The following is a 22528-nucleotide window of genomic DNA, read 5'->3' on the forward strand; positions in this document are numbered from 1 at the left end:
CCCTTGCTTTAGTTGCCAGGTGGTGGGGAAATGGAGGGTGGCTCTCAGGGGAGGGGCCAGCCTAGGGAGGAAGGCACTAGGGGCTTGGGACAGCAGCTCTTCACCATCTGGAAGGGAAGCATCTCAATATTTTACAAAGGGTGTGGCAGTCCCCATGTGCACCCTGGCTCCAGCCCAGGTGGGCACGTGTGGTGGGTCTCCCTGTAGAATTTGGGTTTTCCTGCTCAACCCAGGGGTGAGGTCCTCGTGACACCCCTAAGGAGTCAAAGCAAAAATATCTGGCTGACTTCAAAGAGACAGCATCTGAGGCCTCCAGATCAGCCTTCAAGGTCAACAGCTCGTCATCACCAGAGCCAGGACTAGCCCCACCTGGCCCTGTCTTCTTCCTCCTTCTACTGCCCAGGGATCCTCTGGGTTCCCAGGAAAAGTGCCAGGAACCAAATGCATCAAGTTGCACCATTAGCAGTAGGAACAGTGCCAGAGGCATGAAGACTTAAAAGGAGGCAGGGTGCCAAGGCTTCTCCCAGCCAGGCTCCTCCAGGCCCAGGGGACACAGACCTCTTCAGATGAGGGCCTCTTTGGTACATGCTCCAGGGATGAGGACCTCAGAACAGGGACCTCCCTATCCATCTGAAGGTGGAAGTACAGCAGGCCCGATCCAGGACCCCAACCCGATTCGATTTAGCGGGTGCAGTGAGGACTGTTACCAGAGTGGTAGGGGAGGGTTTTCTTCCTGACACCTGTGTTGGCCTAAAAGTCCCTCTTGCTTGCTATACCTTCTCTGTATACTTGTAACCTCCAAAACAACACTTCCAACTCCAAACACTTGTATACCTGTACAGCCTCATCTGCAAACCAAAATCCCCTCCCATCCCACGCCCCTTCCTCCCCTTTGTGACAGCTGACAGTTGCTGACCACTTACTTCTTGGTGAAATTCTTTCTTCCCTCAGTTTTAAAACAGCCTGCTCCCAAACAGGCTCCCGTCCTCACCTCTCCGGCTTTTCTTCCCGTCTCCATCACTGGTTCCTCTCCCTCTGCCCTGCTCTCAAATGCTCATTGGCCTTCCCTGGGGTTACACACGCTCATTCAGTGACCCTCCGTTGTGAGGGGTGGACGGTTAGCACTGAGTGTCCCATTAAGTGGAGCACATTTGGCATTCCGGTCCCCTGCTCACTGAACACCAGTAGAGCCAGGTAGCCACCACCACACATGCTTGAAAATTTAGGACGACTTTGACAGGAAGAGATGAGGGAAGAGCATTCAGGCCCAGTGAACGGCATAAAGCAAAGGTTTGGAGGCAAGATTTATCAGCTGCATTCAACAAAGTGAATATTTACAACGTGAAAGACCTGTGGAGCCTTGTGGTTCAGGTGTTGGGGCTTCTGACAATGGTGGGCCACTGAGGAGGACTAAGCAGGAATGGCCCGGCCAGATTATCTCTGGCAGCTGAGTGAAGGGTGGATTGGAAAGAATGAAGCTAACAATAGCCAATAGATATTGAGTGCTAGGCCCAAGCCTGGGTGCTTTATATGTGTTAACTTAGACTGCTCACAATCAATTCTGAGGATTATACCCATTTTTCAGAAAATGCAGGCCCAGAGAGGTTAACTTGCCCTGCCAACATTGCACAGCTATTAAGTGGCAGTGTCAGGATACAAATCTAGGCAGTCTGGCTCCAGAGTCCACATACTAGCATAGTAGTGGCAGAGGGGTGTTGAGGAGTGTAACTGTAGGAATTCGAGTGAGAGGTGAAGGAACTGGAGAGAAGTAGATGAAGTTGAGATTTTTAAGAGGTGAAATCTCCACGACTGGTGACTGATTGGATGGAGCTGGAAACAGGGAGGAGTTGAGACTGAATCCCTTGTTTGTGCCCTGAATGCTGGGGTGAGTAAGATTCTTCCAAGAATCCTCCCTAGGACCCTCGAAGCAGGACGACTCTTGCTCCCCTGTATGCCCAGTTCATCTCATTCTAGGGACAGGTATTTGTTCCCTGTGTCTCTCTCATTTTAGAATCCCAGAGTTCAGCCCAGGTCCTGGCCTCCAGCAAGTGCTCCACAGAACCCAGTTGAATTCCAGCCCTTCTAGGCCCCTCAGGGTTAGATGAACTCAGCCCAGAGAGGGAGAGGGCAGACTAGCGCCACGTGTATCCAAATTGGCACTTGGAACAGTAAGCTGCAAACCCTGCAGTAAACTCTCCACCGATCTCAGTTCCTGAATTTCCTCCATTAAGACCTCCGCTGGGTCTGGGGTAGGACTGGGGGTGATGTTATATGCAGGGCAGCCAGGCCAGAGGGCCTCCCCAAGGCAGCTGAGGGCAAGATGGCTCCAGGCCTCAGCCTTCTCTCACTGATGAGGGCTAAAAGGACAACCTAATGGTCCTAGTGGCCTCTGGGGGTCAGGGAAGGTGGGGTAGAGGGCAAGGCCACCTCCCCAACACCTCCCCTCCCACCGTAGAGTCGGGGGCCCTTGTCCCAGCCTCTCTCTGTTCTTCAGGGCTGGCTACGACTTTTGGCCAAAGCTTCCCCTCTCAAGGCCTGGGTCTCCTTCCTTATCAAAGGAAAAACCCTTTCCAGCTGCAACACATACTAAGTCCTGACTCTAGATGCCGGGTGGGGGTCAGGCTGCAGTGGGTTAGGAGACAGGAGGGCCCTGGGACCACATCACGGCCCCCTCAGCCACCACCACACGCACATGCTGGCCCACAACCAGAGAACAGAAAAGGAGAAAGAGTTTATTGAAAACTATATACAGTTGGTCCAACCCCTACCCCAGGCTGCAATCTGGGCAGGTCCCTCCCACACCTCAGGCAGGATCTCAGCCCCTGATGGTAGAGGCCGGGGCTGTGGTCAGGGCCCAGACCCCCTTGGGAAGCTTGACTGCCAGACCCCACAAGGACCTTCCTCTGTGAATTTACAACTCTAAATGGCCTGTCAGTGGTGGGCAGGGGACAGGGAATGGGTCCCTGCCCCGACCTAGTCAAAGCCTGGATAGGGGAACACTATTCTGAAACTTGGGCCCAAGAGGCCCAGCTCGGCTGTCCGCAAGTCCTGGCTACTCCTCCCACGAGAGGTCTTCCTGGCTATGGAGGCAAACAGCCCCCACCACCCCACCCCACGTGCCAGGCCCCACGGGCTGCACAGACTTGGACGGGGGATGTCAGGACCCGCCCTCCCAACACTGACTAAGGGTTCAGGGCTTCTGGAGCACTGCCCAGGCAGAAGACCTGGGGCTGGCAGGTGAGTGCTGGGGTGGTCACGGCTGTGGGCCCAGGACCCTCCTGGGGCAGGGGCTGGTTTGGGGGTCAGGGCGTCCCGCTGTAGGAATAGTCTGCTTTGTTGTGCATCACCAGCCGGTCATCCACGAAGTAGAAGCTGTCAGACTGTGTTTCATATGGGTGACGAATCATCTCGTTGACTGCAAGAGAGACCCAGCCAGTTGGGGCAAAGGTCAGAAGCCTGAGCCAGGCCACTGCAGGGGCTTCAGGACTAGGGGACGCGGACAAGCTGAACAAAGAGTTCCCCCAGCCTCTTTGAGCCTCAGTTTCCCTACAGATGACACACGAATGGTGGCCGGACACAAGAGACCCAGGGAGGGGAGAAAGGGGCTCAGACCCACACTCCCCACAACTTGGTCTCTCTGAGTCCCCCTGCATCCCTCCCACAGGGCCCTGCCCACGCACTCAGCTCCTCAGAGAGAGGGGGGAAATCATAGATGTGCTCGCAGGTGTTCTTGCTGCTGGGGATGCAGAAGCCAAAGTGGAAGTCAAAGCTTTTGAGCAGCTGGTTGCGGAAGTAGTGCCTCTCAATCATGCGGAAGTTGTTGACAGGCTTGTCTCCCACTGTGAACTCCACGCTGAGTGAGAGAAGGGGGCGGGGCTGAGCTGGGACTCAAGAAGGGCTCCCTACCACCCTCACCCGCACCTCAGCCCCCACCCCTAGCCCTCACCCCGGCCCAGTGACTCACGTGGCTCCCACCTGCCTCAGGCGGAGGAAGGCAGGCGTGAACTGGTAGCGGACAAAGCGCCCAGCATTGGGGTCCAGGTCCCGTGGGTTGATGGGCAACCGCTCTGTAATGCACCCCAGCTGGGGCTCAGTGGGTTTCAGGCTGGGGCCCATGCCCACCCGGGCTTTCACCCCAGGGCCCTCATCTGTCTGAATTTTTCAAAACTCCTCAGGAGATCCTGATGTATATTGAGGGTTCAGACCACTGGCTGAATGCTTCTAATTGCTTCCAACTGGTCAGCGGGTCACCAATTTCAACTGAGATTCCCTGAGCCGCAAGAGACAAAAAGACCTGGGGCCTCTGGGACTGCAGTTCCCAAGGGGGCCTGCAGGGGGCAGGCTGGCAGGGACTGAAGAGGCAGGATTGTCTTCCCAAGATGTCTAACCCCAGGAGCACAGGGAAGGAAAAGAAGAGGCCCAGCCCCAGGCAGAGGCCCCCCTGCCTGGTGTCTCCTGAGAAGGCCTGGGTGCAAATCCCAGCTCTGGTCTGACTCCTCTGTAGCCTGAGGAGTCCCTGGGCAGCCCATTTCACAGCCCTCGCCCACCTCCCTCTGTCGATGGCCCACCCAACCCACTCACCTGAGGCTGGGGGCTTCTTGATTTCAAAGAGAACAGTGCCTGAATCCATGTCCCGAATCTTGAACCTGACGAAGTCAATCTTGTAGATATTCTCCTCAGGGGAGCACAGGTAGTCTAGGGGAGACAGGCAGCTGAGCAAGGAAGGAGCCTGCCCAGAAGCCCCTGCTGCCAACTCAGCTTTAGTGGAACCCTGAACTAGCTACCACCTTCCCTGCTCCTAAGGTCACTGCCTTGCAGAAAGAGAGAAGTGAGCCCCCACCCTGGGGGAGCCCCCATAGTGTGCGGGAGACATAGCTCTGCCATTGGGATCTAATGGGAGACAAATCGTTCCATCCTGGTAGCCTCTGGGGTCAGGGAGGGGCAGGGTGGAGGACAAGGTCAGCTTGCCAACACTTTGCCGCCCACCCAGGGGTTGAGGGCCCTTATTCCAGTCTCTGCTTTGCCAGGACTGGCTCGGTGACGGTTAACCAAATGAGTCTCTAATCTGATGGGGAGCCCTTCCCCCGCCACCATGAGAGGGAAGATAGAGCCCTGCTTTTAGGAACCTCACTCTAACAGGGGTGACACAGCTCTACCTCGGGAGAGGATGCCCCCGCCCCCACCCCATAGCCACCCCTGGCACACATCTAGGTGTGTCAAACAAGGACTTTCTCTGACCTGGGTAGTGCTGGGGCAAGCGATCAACCCTTTCCCTATCCCTCCTCACCCCCCACCCCGGCCCCTCCTCTCCCCATAAGAGGCTTACACCAACCCAGCTCCCTTAAGCAGCTTAGCCAAAGCTCTGCTGACTCAAGCCCAGAGCCTGGAATATTGGGGGGAAGGGAGCCACCTTTGCTCCCATCCCTGTTGATCTTCAAGCAGGAGGAGATCTTAGCAAACAGAGGGAACCCCCTCAAAGGTCATCCATCCAGCCTTGATGCTGAGCCACCCCCAGAGAGAAGAGTACAGGCAAGGCCAGTAAGAGGGTGTGGCAGGTGCCTCGGGGGTGTGCATGGGGTAAGGGAAGTCCTCGAGCCCAGAAGAGGAACGAGGAATAGTGGTGGGCCCTGCTTGAGGAAGCTTAGAAATAGCAGGGCCTGATCCAACCCTCACCGCTCGTGCAGCAGCAACTGCAAGCACTCAAGGAGGCCCTGGCAGCAAATAGGAAGGAACAGAGAGGTGCAGTGGGGGCTCTGGTGCTGTCAGCCTGCATAGCATCACATCCTCCACGTAGAGGCCCGGAAATCACCCTCCAGGTCCCTAGACCACCTCTTATTCCTCTGGGGCAGGAAGAGGAAGTGAATGTAAAGTCATTCTCTCTCCCTCAAGCCTGGGGCAGCCCCCTCCAGGAAGCCCTCCTGGTAGCCACCTGGCACCTTGCGGTCCAGCAGGGACTACATAGGGCTTGTGGAGGGGCCTGAGCCCTGGCCTGCCCATCACAGCCCATGGTGGTGAGAGGAGAGGAGGAGGAATGGAAGTAGGCAACTCCTACCTCACGCTGTACACACCTTATTTTCACAGAAAGTAAGCACTAATCCAAAGATGTAGAAGGAGGGTGCGGGGCCTAAGGAGAGGATGTGGCAGAACTGGGAACAGCATCCTAGTTGCCCAACTCCCAGCTCCGCATAAAGTCCTCCTTCTTCCCCCATTCTCTAACTTCTGGAGCCTCTCCTCTCATTTGAGAACAACTTGCAGTATGACCTCAGTCTATTCTGCCGCAAACTCAACCTATCGACTCCTCTGTCCTTAGAGGAAGTGAGGAACAGGAGAGGCCCATGGCTCAGGACACCACCTCCACTCCCTCCCTCTGCTAGAGAAGGATGAGGCCTGGGACCGAGGGTCAGGCCAGATAAGGGGCAGACTGGCCGAGGGCTCAGAACACAACTGCTCCCTTCCCCTCAGCCACAAATAGCTCCCTAAGCTGGATTCAGGGCTGAGTAATCCAGGAACAAAAAACCTCAGACCTGTGCGATTAAGGTCAGAAGAGACCAGGCGGGGGTGTCAGTGAGGAGAGTCCTGGAGGCCTGTTCTCAACTTTTACAAAAGAAAGGGCTCCTGTGAAGACTCTTCCTCTGCTCATCTACAGCAGATGCCGCATCTCTAAGGGCTATAAATTTCCTCCAAATTCAGAGACACACGGTTGTACATGGGTTGGAAGCCCCCATAGTTGCAAAATAACTTCTAAAGTTACCTAGGACCTGGACAAATTAGACACCCTATAAGTAAGTTCTGCCCCAGAGCTAACTTGAATCCTAAATGCTGCTGTTGCCAATTACAGCCCAATTGGCACCAACATCGGACTGGCCCGGGCCCCCTCCCTCTACCAGTGCCTGCTTGGGTAAGGCAGCTCAGCGCTCTGGGGGCCTAGCCAAGAATGGTTGCTGCCTGGCTCAGAGAGACGGGAGATGCTGGTCCCCCGAGGACGCAGACGCACAGGCCTAGACCTGCCACCATGGTCTCCTCCACAGCTCTGTTTGGAAGCCCTGGGCTCTGCTGCTCCTGCAGCTCCAGAGCTCAGCTCCACCCCAGCATCTGCCCCCTACCCCCACAGGGGAGCCCCAAGAGTTGCTCTCTCAGAGGGAGCTGTGGCAGGGTTACTAATCAATGAGGCCAAGGCAGTAGGCCACTCCAAACGCCTTCTGTTCTTTGAGGCTCAGCCACTGCCTCTGCCATGAGACTTTCCAGTCCTTGTTCCCTGCCTACGGTGACCCCCTCCCCTGCCCTGAATGCCCAGTTGTCTGCCTCTAGGCAGCAGCCATGAGCAGTCCTGTGGGGCCCTCAGTACTATTGATAAAAGAGCCCTATTTACAGGGCATGCACAGCATGCCAGGCATGGTGCAAAATCAGAGGATTTATTTTCACAATAGCTCTGCAAGGTAGGTATCATTATCCCTGTTTTACAGATGAATATGCTCAGAGAGGTGAAGTTATTAGCCCAAGGTCACACAGTCAATAACGTGGCAAAGTTGGAACTTCAACTTAGGCAGTCCAGCTCAGAAACTCAACCACAGTGGAGACCTGGCCTCCCAAAACAGGACAGGCCCTAGTCCAGGCTAAGGGTGGGCATTAACCCACTCCCTTGAGAGCGCCCAGAGCCAACCCACTGAAGCTTCCTCCTCAGGTCCTTTCCTGGGGAGGGGGATGGCCCCAGACTTCCTGGGGTGTCCAGGGTGAAGGCATTAATGGTCGGGGAGAACTGAGGGTTTTGATACCACCCTAGTAACTCAGCCTCCACCTAGCCTCCAGGGTGGAGGAGACTGAGGGTAGACTGCACTCAGCCCCCTTCCTCATTATTGCAGAGAAAATCTTCAAAGGGCTCTGACGACTCTGTGGGGAAGGGGTCACAGTTGCAGGTGTTGCTCCACTTCCACCTGGGAAAGGGGGATGGACTCCTCAAAAAGGAAGGAGTGGGGTGGAAATAAATCTCTAAAGGGACAAGAGGGACGCAGAGAGAGATCAAGGGAAGGGGGAACATGAGATCTCAGGCCTGGAGTCAGACGTGGAGGGGGACTCTGGTGGGGGAGGGGAGGCGGGGGGAGGGCGGGAAAGGGGGCGGGGGCCCGGGCTCCGCGCGCCTCGAGGGCCCCCTCTCGTGCTCTCCCGCTCCCGCCCGCGGGTGGCGCTCCCTCGCGGGTGCTCACCGCCCGTGATCCGCTGCAGCCCCAGCACGTCCTCCGGCCCGATCTGCTGCTTCCTCTGCAGCGGCCCCGGCCTGGGCCCCGGGCCTGCCTCCGGCTCCGACTCGGACCCGGATTCGGATTCCGCCTGCAGCTCCGTCTTGGTCTCCACGCTCCGGCCCGAGGCCCCTGGAGCGGGCTCCACCCCCGTCCCGGCCCCGCCGCCGCCGCCCTTCTTCACCTTCATGGCCTCCCGGGGCCGCAGCCAGCTTGCTGCCGCGGCGGCTGCCTGCGCCAGCTGGAGCCGAGGGAAGGGGGAGCGTCCGCAGCCCCGCCCCCGGCCGGGCAGGGGCCCCAGGTGCCGCCCCGCCCCCAGGGTGGGCCCGGTACTGGCCCCGCCCACCTCCCGCCCACCTGGGCTACTCACCCGGGGCAGGGAGGCGGCCCGCCCTGGGTTTCTTTCATTTTTTCGATAGGGATTTTAAGGGGTTTTGGCTACCTTTTCCTTCTTACTCGCTGTGCTCTAGCCACTCCGCCTCTCCCTCTGCCCGCAAGCAAGTTCCCACCTCAGGGTCTTTGCCTGGGATGCTCTTCCCCCAGATGGCCTCCTCTTGTCCTTCTGGTCTCAGCTCAAATGTCATCTGCTCAGAGACCCTCTCAAACACCCCCAGGCACTATCTGATCAGCCTGTTTTTTCTTTCTAATGCATTATCTGAAATTAGTTTCATTTGCTCACTGCCTCCGCCTCCTAAAAGACCAGTTCAGTGAAAGTGGAGATCCTGTCTTTGTTCTCTGTAATACCCAGCACCTAGCACAGTGCCCCGTGCAGCCTGTGCTCAATACCGTTGACCCTTGAACAACATGGGTTTGAAGTGCGTGGGTCCACCTATTCGTGGATTTTTTTCGTAGAAAATACTACAGTACTACACGATGGGTTGGCTGAATCTCTGGATATGGAACTGCAGATCAACAGAGCCAAATATAAATTATACTCTGAGTTTTGAATGCACAGAGGGTGGGCACCCCACCCCCGATGTTGTTCAAGGGTCAACTGTATGTTCTTTTTTTGAATTTATGAATCAGTTAGTATCTGAGGGCTTACACTGGTACAAGCTATTCTCTCCCAGACCCCCTGCTAGACAACCCAGGACATATCGAAGGACAATAACCTACAATGTCCAGCCACCACAGGGCCCTCCAGGACATCGAGGCAAGAAGGGCACGTGGCCAGGTGGAAGCAAAATGGACCAGTGAGCCCAGGAGGACAGACACCAGGAAACCATTACTTACACACGAATGAAGAATGAAAGGTATGCTCATACTTCATATCATTCCAATTCACATTCAACCAATGTTTCTTGAGAGCCCAGAATATACCAGATACTATCACATGCTCATCACGTTTAATCCTCACAACCACCTTGTAGGGGAGGTATCATTAGTACTATTTTAACAAATGAAAAACTGAGGCTCAGAGAGGATTAAGTGGCTTGTTCAAAGCTCCCCAGATGATAAGTACAGAAGCAAGGGTTTGAATTCAGGCATGTTTAATCCCAAGTCCGGAACTTTCCCCGCTCACCACACTGCCTCTATGAAAGGGTGAAGGGAACCTCTGCCACACCCAGCATCAGGCTGCACACAACAGGTACAGCCAGCCAGGAGGGAGGGGAGTCAAGGAGAAGGTCCCAGAGGTGACAGGTGCTTGGCCCCTTCTATGAGAGCAGTGCTAGGGCTCTCCCTGAGGGGTTAGAGAGAAGCGTGGAGGGAAGGGACCTAGAATCCAACCCAGGGCTTTCCCCTAATGCTCCCTCTCAGTGCAAGAGGACTGTGAGGAACAGGGCAGAAGCACAAGCTGCCCCTGCTCCAGAGGGAGACAGAAAAGGGCCTTCAAGTTCAGGCCGGGTAAGGAGGCCCAGATGATGTGTCTTTTGAGGATAGGGGGGTGGGGGGTGGGGGGATGAAGAGTGGGAGGGACCTGAGTCAGAAGAACGGGAAGGAGTGTTATACTTTGACTGCTGGAGTAGCAACAGAGCAGGCTGGAGACAAGTCATTTGTGGCAGGCCCCATTATGTGCCTCTCAATCTAACACCTCCCCTCCTGGCTGGAAAGGAAGGCTTCCTACTGTGATGCTGCCCTGCTCAGTCTATCTTCTCAGGCTTTTTCCAGGACTTGCGAGTCTCCAGGAAGATCTTGAACAGGGACAAGAGGATGGGCACAGCCATAGGCAGGAAGAGTGGGATGTAGATGGCAAACTTCTGGTCATCAGGGAAATAGAGGAGGTGGAGGAGCGAGGGATCAAAAAAGGCACGCTCTGAGGATGTCACAGCTTCCTGGCTGGCAACGAAGGCAGAAGCCAGGTGCCCAGAGGCCAACTCCTCCGCTGCCTTCTGGACTGCAGCTACAGCCCTGTACACCTAGGAAGGGGGCAGGGAGTTACCAAAACGTCCTAGGCATCGGTTGGTTGGGAGGGTGGGAGAGGGCCTCACTGTGTCTTCCGTCTACCAGGCAGGTTGCCTGGAGTTTGCCCAGGATATATGGAGGCCGGTAGAAAAGGGCTAGGGGGTATCTTCTTAGTGCCTGCTTAACACCTCACACCCGCACTTAGACTCCTTACTAGGGAGCTGGCACTGACCTCTAGAGGAAGCCTGGGCACTCAAGGATGGCATGCCCACACATCCTCTGGACCTCAAACGGCTCTCTGGTTTCACCACACCCTGGGCCCTGCTGGCCACTCCAGTCCTAGGCCACAGAATCCATCCCCTGCCTGCTTACCTCAGATGCCACATCGTCCTTGATGACAATGTTGCTGATCTTGCCCAGAAGCTGGGCCAGGGAAGTGAGAGTGGTGGTAGCTGTGGCCAGGTTCTCCACTGACCGAGCCCAGAGCAGCCGGTCCAGCTCCCAGCTCATTATCCCTTCACTCTTAGGCCCTGAGAACAGGCATTTTGGAGGCAACTGGGGCTGAGCAATCCCGAAGAGTAGCCTGTAGGAACAGCAAAGAAGGTCAAAGGGGCAGAAGGTGGTCGAGAAGATGGTTAGGATTCCTAGAATAACTATTAGGATTTTCGATCTCACCCAGAACCACAGGGGTTGTAGGAAGTGCCTTAGCGTCTTAGGGGGTGAGCAGCAACACTAAGTAACACAGAGCCCCAAGCCCCACTTTAGCTAGTGGTTTTTCACTTTTACCTGTTTCTATATTGTTTCTATATTATAAGATCTTGTGTGAAAAAAGGTTCCATGGCTAAAATATTTCTAATTAACACCAACTATTTTAATCCCCTCACCCTGTCTACCCTCTCTTTGGACAAACGGGGCCCCTGAGCCTTAGTTAAGGGATGATCCAGGACCACCTCTGACAAGGCATGCGTGCTGTGCCTCTCTATCCCTGCACCATGGCAGACATTGCTAATCAATCAGAATCCTCTTTCCTGATGAGCCCAGACACAGCCTTAGAATACTCAACACAGGGCATCAGGAAGCCACTATCAATAGATCCCTTCGCACAAGAATTAATTTTCTTAAGCATCCCTAATCACAGCCTATGGACCTGACATTCATGAGCCTATTTTTCCTAAAACGCTTTTTGTCAACAACTAGTCTTTCTTAAGAGAAGGATGAAGTGATCCTTGGAAACCTTTCTTGGTTTCCTTGGGGCTCCAGGCACAGCCAAGGTGTCCCTGCCAAGTGAGGGTTTACTGCACTCAGCCCAGGAGACTGTGGTCAGTCTCAGTGGCCTCGCCCCCAAGTGGATCCCCCAGGACCTCACCGCAACTGAGCCAGGAACACCTCCATCACCCGCACCATGTCCACCTTGACTCTCACCGGCAGCTCCGAGCCATTGTAGGCTTTGGGGTCCACATTGTATACCTGCAGGGGGAAATAAGGGTGCCTCAACATCACGCCAGGACCATGCACAGCTCTGCCCTAGACACTCTGGAGGCCATGAGAGGAAAGGAAGACATACTCTGTGCTCTTTAAAAATTACAAACCTAATATTTTTGGAATACCTGCTATTAGGAGCTTTATATAAATTATCTCCTCTACTCCCTCAAAAATCTTGTTAAAGAAATATTTTTAATTCCATTTTAAAGTTCCTACCCATGAGAAACTCCAATCTAACAGGGGAGACAACATTCCCAACCTTGTTAAGACTCCCACAAACAGGGCCAAGATCTAAGTTATACACAGAATAGTCCTAAGTCAGCGCAAACTGCAAGTGCAAAAGGGTCCTACTATAAACACTGATGGAAATAAGAAGCAGTGGGGCTGGTGGGGGGCGGTGGGGGGCACGAGCTCACAGCACCTCACCACCACCCCCCAACCCAGGCTGGGCCACAGAGGACACCAGAGGAACAACAGAAGAACAGTCTCAACGAACACCCCTGACGTTTGGGCTCTGGGGTCTCCGTGGTGTGACCATACCATAATGCCACCCCAGCGGGGGCTGTGGAAGGCGTTGGTGGCCACTGGAGCGCCATCCTTGTCCTGAATGTACAGGGGGGAGTGGGCAAGCTCAGGAACATAGAGTAGAAAGTTGAGCACCGGGTAAAGGGAGGCAGCACTGGATCCTGTGGCACAAAGAGAAGGGGAGTCAGCACACCAAACACGCTGGGTCTAGATCTTAGGTCTAGGTCAGCCTCTAACTTGCTGGTCACTCACTCTGGGCCTCATTTTCCCCAACTGATAATCACTAGGATATCCTCCAGGCCTGGGTTTCTGTGCTAAACAACCTCAGCATTCTCCCGAGATGTGCCACATACATGAAGTGCAGTCCTCAGCCTCAAACTGCCCCCAAATCGCCTCTCCTCCAACAGCCTCCCACCTTTTTCGGCAGTGCCATAAAGCAGTCCCTTGGACCTTGTAGCAAAGAAGGGAGGGAAGGAGGGAAGCAGGGAGGGAGGAGGAATTCGCCAAGGCCTCATGTGCTGCCCCACCCATACCCCTTGGTCCACACTGGCCTAACCCTGGTGCCTAAAATTCCACAACTAGTGATATACTCCCTTTGGTTTGCCTCTATTACAGTTCTACTGTACTGTACTACCTACTCTTCTGAGGTACCAGCGCCAAAGTGAAAAACTGGAACCCCAGCTTCAAGGTTCCTCAGCCTCAATCAGCAGAACTGTCGATTCAAATTCTGCCTTCCTGTACTTCTGCTGCTGTCTTTCCTACACGTGTGGCCATATTTTTCCTGGATGGCTTGCAGGGAGGGAGACGCAGCCTATCCATTTGTTTATAAAAAGTGTTGGGAATGTTTAATCAATGCTTTTGGATGTGACAGTGTGGAGATGGAGATGTCAACAGACTATCGTGAAAAAGGAGCCTAAATGCCCAGCACCTCCTCAACGCCCTTGGACCAACCCAACCTGGGAGCCATCGCTATATATAACCCGCCTCCCACCCCAGGCTGAGCCTTCAGGGTCCTTCCCCGGCCTGGCAGAAAGACCCTCATGGTCAGGAACTCACCCAGCCGGGACTCCACTGGGTTGATGACATGGGGGAGGCTGTGTGCGGCCAAATAATAGCTGGAGGAAGCTGGGTCAAAGCGGGGGTTTACCCCCAACACTGCGTAGTAAAGGATCTGTAGAGCAAAGAGGGAGCACGCTATTTGTCTACTGAGCTATATTCCAATTTGTCCCCCCAAAAGATTTGAGGTGCCTTAAAAAGATAACCATTAGGCAGGGCAAAATATAAGAGACAAAAATCAAGGCCGAGAGAAAGCAGGAGTAGGGAAAAATATAACAAAGCCAAGAGTAAAGTTAACACACTAAATCCAGGTTTTGAACACCACGTTATTTTACCAGGCTTTCTCACAGCCTAAACAAAGAATAGCATAATTCAGTGTCCACAAGATCAAATCAAATCAGTTATTCAGAAGTAATTTCTCCCACTACCAAGACCTGATAAAAATTTCTCCCACCTTTTCCCTAAAAGGACACTGTGTAATTCAGAAGACTACATTCATCACATCTTTGTTGTTACTACATTAACATATCTCAGGAAGTTTTTTTGTTTGTTTTTTAATAAATTTTTAGGATGGCACAACTGGTGAATACAGTTCCAGAGGGAGCCATAAGGAAGTTACTTTTTTAACAAGCATTGACAAAACTCCCCAAGCTGGACACCAAGGAGGAAAAGTAGACCCCAGAACCATATACATACACAGGAATTTCCTGGCAAATCAGCAAGCTCAAAGAGCTGGAAGAACAGACTACACTTGTAAATGCCAAATATGGAGGGACTTGGGAAAGGATGGTGCAGCGGGGAAAAGGGCTCCTCAACTTGCTCCCAGTCTCACCTGAGAGTCCACAGAGAAGTTGCCCACAGCTCTGAGGGCATTCAGGAAGGGCTGCACGTAGCGCCGGACAGCCCCCTCGATGTCCCAGTGGACGTCATGGGACTTGGGGTCAGGGTTGAGTAAACTGAAGGTGATTTCATAGCCTATAAAAACAGGAGTCAGGGAAGCCAGAGGCATCTGTGGATCAAAGGCAGCCTGTACCCCTGGCTGAGTTGAACTTGGTTCTCCTCTGAAATGGGGCTGGTTGCCATCATGGACGCAAAGGGAGGATAAAACTGGGATGAGGAACACCGAGTGCTTTAAGAAAAAGATGAAACCACAGAAGAAAGGAGTGAAGCGTTTGCATGCAGATTCCCCTCCTGCCCCACCGTCTCCACATAATTCATTTCCCTCTCCCTTCCCGTGGCACAGCCCGGTCACCCTACCCAAGCTGGACTTGAGAGGCCGCCTCTTATCAGAGCTCCACTTGTCCTCTGGGAGGTGGTCAGCCAAGGCTGCAGCAAGCACGTCCTCAGTCAAAGACATGGCCTGGGCTACTTGGATTACACGGTGGCCAATGATGTTAAAGGCCTCCCGGTGCATTATCCCCCGCACAACTGCCATCCTCTTGGGCCCAATGTAGCTCATCATGTCCTATGAGGGGCAAGCAAGGGACAGAATGCCCACGGCTCAGGGAAGAAAGCAGAAGAGCACTCTGGCTCCTGTCTTTGAGAATCTGGCCTTTTGCCACCGACCAACAGGACTGCACCTCTCTCTAGACTCATTGGGAACTATTATGTCAACATTTCTGAGCTATGGGTATATATGAGTGTTTTCATTCATTTCAGTTCCCTTCTCCTTCCCAGATGACATAGGTGCAGGCAACAGCTATATCTTCATGGGCTGGAAACTAAGAGACGGCATGCTGAGCAAGAATAAACAAACAACTGGAAAGTTTGATATAAGTAAATGGCAAATGGCAAAGAGGCAAGTACAAGAATTTTCACATCAGCATTATTTGTAATAGGATAAAACTGGAGACAATCCAAATGCCTGTCAGCAACAGAATGGATAAATTGTGATATGTTTATACAATGAAACATTAGACAGAATTTTAAATGAATGCATTAGATTCAACTAGACATATTTTCATAGATGATTCAAACATAAAGGTCAAGCAAAATGAAAACTAGAGAAGAACATGCGCTTCATTACGGCATTTATATAAAGTTCAAAAATATATAAAATTAAACATATTGTTTATAGAGATATATGTGATAAAACTTGAAAGAAAAATATGAAAATGATACATACAAACTATGGTCACCTTTGGCTGCAAGGGAGTGGGATATAATCATGGAGATGCACAGGGCTGTATTATAGTTTGCAAGCTAGGGGTGGGTACATGGATGTTTATTAAAATTTTCCTTCATCTTTTTGTAATAATTAACATTTCATTATAAATTAAAAAATAAAATGGTAGCTGGTACAGCTCCCACCAAACCTTTTGCTCAGAAACTGAAAAGGTCAATGTATTGCTCATATTATCATCACAGCCCATTCAAACCAGCTTCTTTAACCCCATTGATTTTTTTTCCACTTTAAATTGGAACTTTAGGACTTCCCTGATAGTGCAGTGGTTAAGAATCCGCCTGCCAATGCAGGGGACATGGGTTCGAGCCCGGGTCCGGGAAGATCCCACATGCCACAGAGCAACTAAGCCTGTGTGCCACAACTACTGAGCCTGCACTCTAGAGTCCGTGCTCCGCAACAAGAGAAGCCACTGCAATGAGAAGCCCGCGCACCTCAACAAAGAGTAGCCCCCGCTCACTGCAACTAGAGAAAGCCCACGTGCAGCAAAGAAGACCCAATGCGGCCCAAATAAATAAATAAATAAATTTATTTTTTTAAAAAATGGAACTTTAACCACATACAAGCCTTGGATTTAGAAAGACCCAGAGTCAATGAAAACAATCCCTATTTGCATTCTTTTTAAAAAATACTTGAGGAGAGTTTTCTGTAGCAAATGGAAGGAATGGGCAGCAATACTGCAAGAAGGAGACTTAGGAGAGGACACGCTGAAGGGAGAAGGCATGTCCGCAGCCTCTCTGCTCACCCTACCTGAGGGAGAAGTGAGGAGTGTTCAGAGATCACGTACACTGTCAGGGAGCCCTCTGCTTGCTCCGATGGCTCAGCAAACATGGTTTCTGCCTCTGGGGACAAGAACAGGTGGTGTACCAGGAGCGCAAACACCATTCCCTCTCCCTCTGGCTCCCACACGGTGCCTAACCCATCACTCCACCTCCCGCTCACACCCAGCTGACACTGTGGCCAGGTCTGGCCCTGGGTGGCCCAGGCTGAGACACAAGGTATCTCATTCCCAGCCTTCCCAGAGAGATTTTGGAGTTAAGACAAGTTATGGAGGGAGTCCCCTGGTGGCCTAGTGGTTAGGATTCCGGGCTTTCACTGCCGTGGCCCAGGTTCAGTCCCTGGTCAGGGAACTGAGATCCTTGTAGGACACACAGCACAGGCCCCAAAAAAAAAAAAAAAAAAGGACAAGATATGGAAACTACACACTTAGAGATCAGAAGGAAAAAGAGGGCTTCCTGTTTAAATGATCACCCCTCCTAGTACCTTGTATACTGCCCAATGACAGGGCTTCCTCCTCATGATCCAAAGCCCTCCGATAGGCCTTCTGGAAACGGCATTTGATTTTCAATTTGTCTTAGAGAGAGAAAGAAGCATGATGAGAAGAGCAAATGTCAGACTCTGCCCACCCTTCCAGCCCTAATGCTGTCCAGTGTCCGAGGAGAGCAAGATGATTGTTTGCAGAGAAATACCAAGAAGCAACAGCCAATTCTAATGATTTCTGCATGGATGATATAAATACATGACACTCCACCTCTTCCACCTGCCCAGCTCTTGCCTCTCGCTGTGCACCTTCAACCTGAAGTACCCTCCCCACAGGGAAATCTATTACAATATTCATTACATTAGTAGGTAAAAGGAGGAAAACCATATGATCGTTTCAATAGATGTCTCAAAATAAACTCAGTGAACATTCTTGATAAAAATAAGATGCACACTTAATGACAAAACACTATAGTTCCATTAAAATTAGCACGAAAACAAGGATGCCTGCTATCTCCCCTATTATTCAGCACTGTTCTTCCTGAAGTTCCTGACCAATGCAATAAGTGAAAAAAGAGAAACATGAATATTTGAAAGAAAGAGACAAAATGGCCACTTTTTGAAGTAGTATAATTATTTTCAAAGGGAATCAAAGAGAACCAACTAAAAAACTATTATAAGAAAATGCAAGAATGGGTAGCTTTCTAATAAATACCAGCAATATCTAATTAAAAAAGCAATATTTTTAAAAATCCCAATTGCAGTAACAATAAAGAATATAAAAATATCCAGGAATACATGTACAAAACTGTAAGAAAAAAAAAAACCAAGACTTTACTCAATGACATAAAAGAAGATCTGAATAAAATGGAAACACATACAAGGCTCCTAGATGGAAAAACTAAATATTCTCAGAATATCAATTCTCTCCAAGTTAATCTAAACATGTAAGGCAATCCCAAAGGGATTTTTTTCGCCACCTGGAACTTGACAAGCTGAACCTAAAATTTATTGGGAAAGTTCTTCTTTACAGAATTCCAGAAGAATGCAGAAGAAATGGCAGAATTTAAAAATTGCCATTTTGCAACCTAATGAAATGGATTCCAGTATCAACAGATGCTAAAATCATCAGGTGAAAGGTTGACCGAGAACTAAAATACAGAAGTCAAGCTGACACTATCTGAACTAAATAATCATCTTTGCATCACCCAAAGTGAAACAACCAGGCCACTACATGATATAACACGATAGGAAGTACAACACACCAACTGTGAAGTATTCTTGCCTAAAAAACTGAACATGGGTAGTGTATATATGTCCATGCCACTCTGTCACTTCACCCCAGCTTACCCTTCCCCCTCCCCATGTCCTCAAGTCCATTCTCTACGTCGGCGTCTTTATTCCTGTCCTGCCCCTAGGTTCTTCAGAACCACTTTTTTTTTTTTTAGATTCCATATATATGTGCTGGCATCCAGTAGTTGTTTTTCTCCTTCTGACTTACGTCACTCTGTATGACAGACTCTAGGTCCATCCACCTCACTACAAATAACTCAATTTCGCTTCTTTTTATGGCTGAGTAATATTCCATTGTATATATGTGCCTATATACAGTACCAAACGTAAAATAGATAGCTAGTGGGAAGCAGCTGCATAGCACAGGGAGATCAGTTCAGTGCTTTCTGACCACCTAGAGGGGTGAGATAGGGAGGGTGGGAGGGAGATGCAAGAGGGAGGGGATATGGGGATATATGTATACATATAGCTGATTCACTTTGTTATACAGCAGAAACTAACACAACATTGTAAAGCAATTATACTCCAATAAAGATGTTAAAAAAAAAAAAAAAAAACTGAACCTAGGGACTTCCCTGGCAGTCCAGTGGTTGGGACTCTGTGCTTCCACTGCAGGGGGCACGGGTTCAATCCCTGGTCGGGGAACTAAGATCCTGCATGCCACAAAGTGCGGCCAAAAAATAAATTTAGGACTTCCCTGGTGGCGCAGTGCTTAAGAATCCGCCTGCCAATGCAGGGGACACGGGTTCGAGCCCTGGTCCGGGAGGATCCCACATGCTGCAGAGCAACTAAGCCCGTGCGCCACAACCACTGAACCTGCACTCTAGAGCCCTCGAGCCACAACTACTGAGCCAACGCACTGCAACTACTGAGCCCGCGTGCTGCAGCTACTGAAGCCTGTGTACCTAGAACCCATGCTCCGCAAAAAGAGAAGGCACTGCAATGAGAAGCCCTTGCACCACAACAAAGAGTAGCCCCCGCTCTCTGCAACTAGAGAAAGACCACGAGCAGCAATGATGACCCAACTCAGCCAAATTATAAATTAAATAAATAAATAAATTTTAAAAAATTAAAAAACTGATTTTAAGTAAACCTCTAGATCTAACTACCAGTTTATAAGAAATATGGATACTAGAGAAATAAATTAAATGAAACCAAGAGGAAGAAATCTGCCAAATCCAGAATGTGAGATGTTCTATCAAACAAATGACCTGGTTTCTCCAACAAATCAATGAAAACAAGTATATTGGGATGGGGTAGGGAGAGCTGGTATATAATAAAAGAGACAAGAGACTTAAAATGGGGATCATAATGTTAGGATTAAATGAGGCAACACGTGTAAAGTGTTTCACCGAGTTTCTGGCATATAATGAACAACTAATATTAGCTATCATTATTACTAACTAGTGTTATCCTTCCCTCTCCTCCTTATTTAACTTGAATTCCTACATATCCTTTAAAAATCTGGCTTAAAAATTACAGCTCTCAAAACCTTCTCTACCTTTCTTTCCTCCAGACAGTTATAGTCTCTTTCTTAAGTACAATCTCTGTTTCTTATATACTTATATACTTCTGAGATTTCTTTGTCTCTCTCCCCTACCTATGAATTTCTTGAAACCAATATCAATTTCTTATTCATCCCCAAATTCCTGATACCTACGTGCCTAACACTCCGTAAAATATTTAATGTTAAACTGAATAAGGTCTGTATGTAAGTCCAAATTGATTCCAAACCCTGTGTTCATTCCACTACATCCCACATCCTCCCCTAACCCCTAATGAGCATCACCTACTTCTGATCAGGTAGCACAACTGTTTTATGAATAAAACTGCCCCTTTAATGGTGAATACTGAATTTAAAGCTGCTTTTTTTCTTAGCAAACACACTGTTCATTCAAAGTGGTCTTTTAATAAGTTTGTAATCACCTTTACGGGATACCCATGCTCCGCCTATCCAACCTATCTGCGGACTGAACTCAGACCAGAAAGGCAGCCCTGATCAGGAACTCACACTTCAGAGGGATCTCTCTCTCATGCACAACGGTGAAGGGCAGCTTTTCCTGGTCGTCCAATGGCACTGATTCCTGGGTAAACACGACAGTGACCGGCACCATGAGCCGGAGCTGCGGGAAGAAGCATCAGGGCCATCAGTGAGTCTCCATCTTGCCGGTGGGCTGTCCCGTGGTCCTCCACCACCGAGGTCTTACCTGCAGGGAATTCAGCCCACTGATCTGGGAGTAAGGCAATGGGGCCCGGTAGGTCTCCGTGGTCTTCCACCAGAGCGGCAGCCCCAGCACGATGACCACCGCGGCAAAGAAGAGAGCGGCGCGCTTGCCTCGAACCACCTCTGGGGACACGGGGGGATCCACTGAGGCGCCGCCAGAGGTGGGCTCGGGTGCCGGCCCCACCCCCGACGCGGAGGAGCCCCGGCAAGCTGTACTCAGAACCTCTCAGCCCGCACTCGAAGGGATTCCCCGGCGAGGGGCCCGGACCCTAGTCTGAAGGGATGCTGTCTGAGACGAACCCCGAACCCCCATCCGCGGGACCTCTGGCACAACACAGTCCCCACCCCCGCATTCCTTCCTCGCAATCCGCGAGCCGCAGCCCCCTCCCGAATGCCGCCGCACCTAGGTCTGTAGCTGCGGCCCCCGGGGCCGCCATACTCGCCTCCAACCACTCTTGCTGCCGAGGGGAGGAGCTGCGTAGGCCTCCCCCAATCGGAAACCCGCAAGGAGTGGGCGCGCCCACGGCAGCGATCACGACCAATCACGAGCGGCACTCCAGACGAAAACGGACGAAGGGTGGGCGGGGTGCGCAGAGAGCTTCTCCCAGAGCTTGAAAGGACGCTGCCCCGGCGATTGAGGAGCTGTGCGGGTTTCGGTTTTGCTGGAAGACACCCTGCGCTTCCTTGTGGAACCCACTCCTAGCCCAGGGAATAAGAGTGCAAACTCTGCAGTTGTTAAATACTAGCCGGGAGACCACGGGAAGCTGTAAGTCTCAGTGTTCTCATCTGAAAAATGGAGATTCTTGACTAAAATGAGGTCATTCATGGAAAGAGCACACGGAAAGTCGCTTATCACGATCATTGTTTATCATCCCTATTATAGAGCTCTTTCGGAGGAGCAAGCTATAGTACGTTTTTAGGATATTTAGCTCATTTGATATTTTTAAAATTAATTTGAATTCATTTGCAACTTGTTAAAGTCTGAATACCTCACTTAAAATTCTTGAAAATTCATGAGCACAGAATTCTGGATGATCCTGATCACTTGGGTTCAAATCCCAGCTTCACCACTTTACCTGAGTGAGCTTGAGAAGTTAATTAACCTCTCTGTGCTTGTTTCCTCATATTAAAATAGGGATAGCAGGGAATTCCCTGGCGGTCCAATGGTTAGGACTCTGCAGGCAGCGTGGGTTCGATTCGGGGAACTAAGATCCCGCATGCCCCGTGACGTGGCCAAGAAAGATAAAATTGTTTTAATAAATAAATAGGGATAGCAATAGTATCTACTTTATGTACAATTGTTGTAGTAAATGAGTTAACAACTGTAAAGTGACTAGAATAGGGCCTGGCAGGAGACTGCTATGTAAGTTTGAGCTATTTTTATTAATACAAGATCAGGCCACAATCGGCCTACACTCCCATATTGCAATAATTAGCTGGGCGGAGCATTGGTTGTGCACTTCACACAGAGCATGGCCTCCCCAGTTCACACAGAACACACAGCAGGTTCTCTCATCTTTTCATCTGCTCAGATAGACCCAGGTGCTCCACCTACAGCCCCACGTCCAAGCTAAGTGGTCAAAGTTCATTATGAGACTTCACCAGGTCTGCTCTTGCCCAGACCCTTAAATTGGCTCCCTCTGTGCCCCTATCTATCCCAACTGGGCGTGAGCAACAGCTCTCGGCAACCTGCTAGATAACCTGCTGTGTCGGGCATCGCTGAGCCCTGGGGATTTTCCCTGTTGGGCAACCCAGGTGCTCCTTCTGCAGTGGCTCCCCCTGGTGAAATGTGTCAAGCCTCATTAGGGCTTAACACAGCTGAGAGGTGAGAGACTCCTCCCATCGCCTCTTATCCCAGTTTGGGGCCATGTGCAAAAGCTGCGTTCAGAAGTAGCTTGAGTCCTGCCTGACTCCATCCTTCTGCACCTG

General features: G+C 51.1%; 2 protein-coding genes across 2 annotated transcripts; both read right to left on the reverse strand.

The window, feature by feature from the left end:
- Positions 1–2720: 2720 nt before the first annotated feature.
- Positions 2721–8479, reverse strand: UNC119 (unc-119 lipid binding chaperone). Its single transcript, XM_059998362.1, has 5 exons — positions 8202–8479; positions 4582–4695; positions 3965–4067; positions 3681–3853; positions 2721–3415 (listed from the first exon to the last, which is right to left on the reverse strand). Exons 1-5 carry the CDS (start codon positions 8422–8424, stop codon positions 3303–3305), a joined length of 726 nt encoding a protein of 241 aa, XP_059854345.1. The 5' UTR covers positions 8425–8479; the 3' UTR covers positions 2721–3302.
- Positions 8480–9558: 1079 nt separating this feature from the next.
- PIGS (phosphatidylinositol glycan anchor biosynthesis class S) lies at positions 9559–21054 on the reverse strand. The gene is made up of 12 exons (XM_059996525.1): positions 21003–21054; positions 20583–20722; positions 20387–20498; positions 17086–17175; positions 16573–16664; positions 14898–15105; positions 14473–14615; positions 13641–13755; positions 12600–12745; positions 11944–12044; positions 10950–11160; positions 9559–10591 (listed from the first exon to the last, which is right to left on the reverse strand). The coding sequence occupies exons 1-12, from the start codon at positions 21034–21036 to the stop codon at positions 10316–10318; spliced, it is 1668 nt and encodes a 555-aa protein (XP_059852508.1). The 5' UTR covers positions 21037–21054; the 3' UTR covers positions 9559–10315.
- Positions 21055–22528: the final 1474 nt, after the last annotated feature.

The sequence above is a fragment of the Delphinus delphis genome, chromosome 19, assembly GCF_949987515.2.
Source record: "Delphinus delphis chromosome 19, mDelDel1.2, whole genome shotgun sequence".
In the NCBI taxonomy this organism is placed as follows: domain Eukaryota; kingdom Metazoa; phylum Chordata; class Mammalia; order Artiodactyla; family Delphinidae; genus Delphinus; species Delphinus delphis.

Coding starts and splice junctions, on each gene's coding strand:
- UNC119 (XM_059998362.1), bottom strand. CDS start 8,424: ATGAAGGTGAAGAAGGGCGGCGGCGGCGGGGCCGGGACGGGGGTGGAG. Junction 4,696..8,201: donor GCTGCAGCGGATCACGGGCG/GTGAGCACCCGC, acceptor TGTCTCCCCTAG/ACTACCTGTGCTCCCCTGAG. Junction 3,416..3,680: donor CCCTCTCTCTGAGGAGCTGA/GTGCGTGGGCAG, acceptor TCTCTCTTGCAG/TCAACGAGATGATTCGTCAC.
- PIGS (XM_059996525.1), bottom strand. CDS start 21,036: ATGGCGGCCCCGGGGGCCGCAGCTACAGACCTAG. Junction 16,665..17,085: donor GTCATTGGGCAGTATACAAG/GTACTAGGAGGG, acceptor TCTTGTCCCCAG/AGGCAGAAACCATGTTTGCT. Junction 13,756..14,472: donor ACTTCTCTGTGGACTCTCAG/GTGAGACTGGGA, acceptor TTTGCTCTACAG/ATCCTTTACTACGCAGTGTT.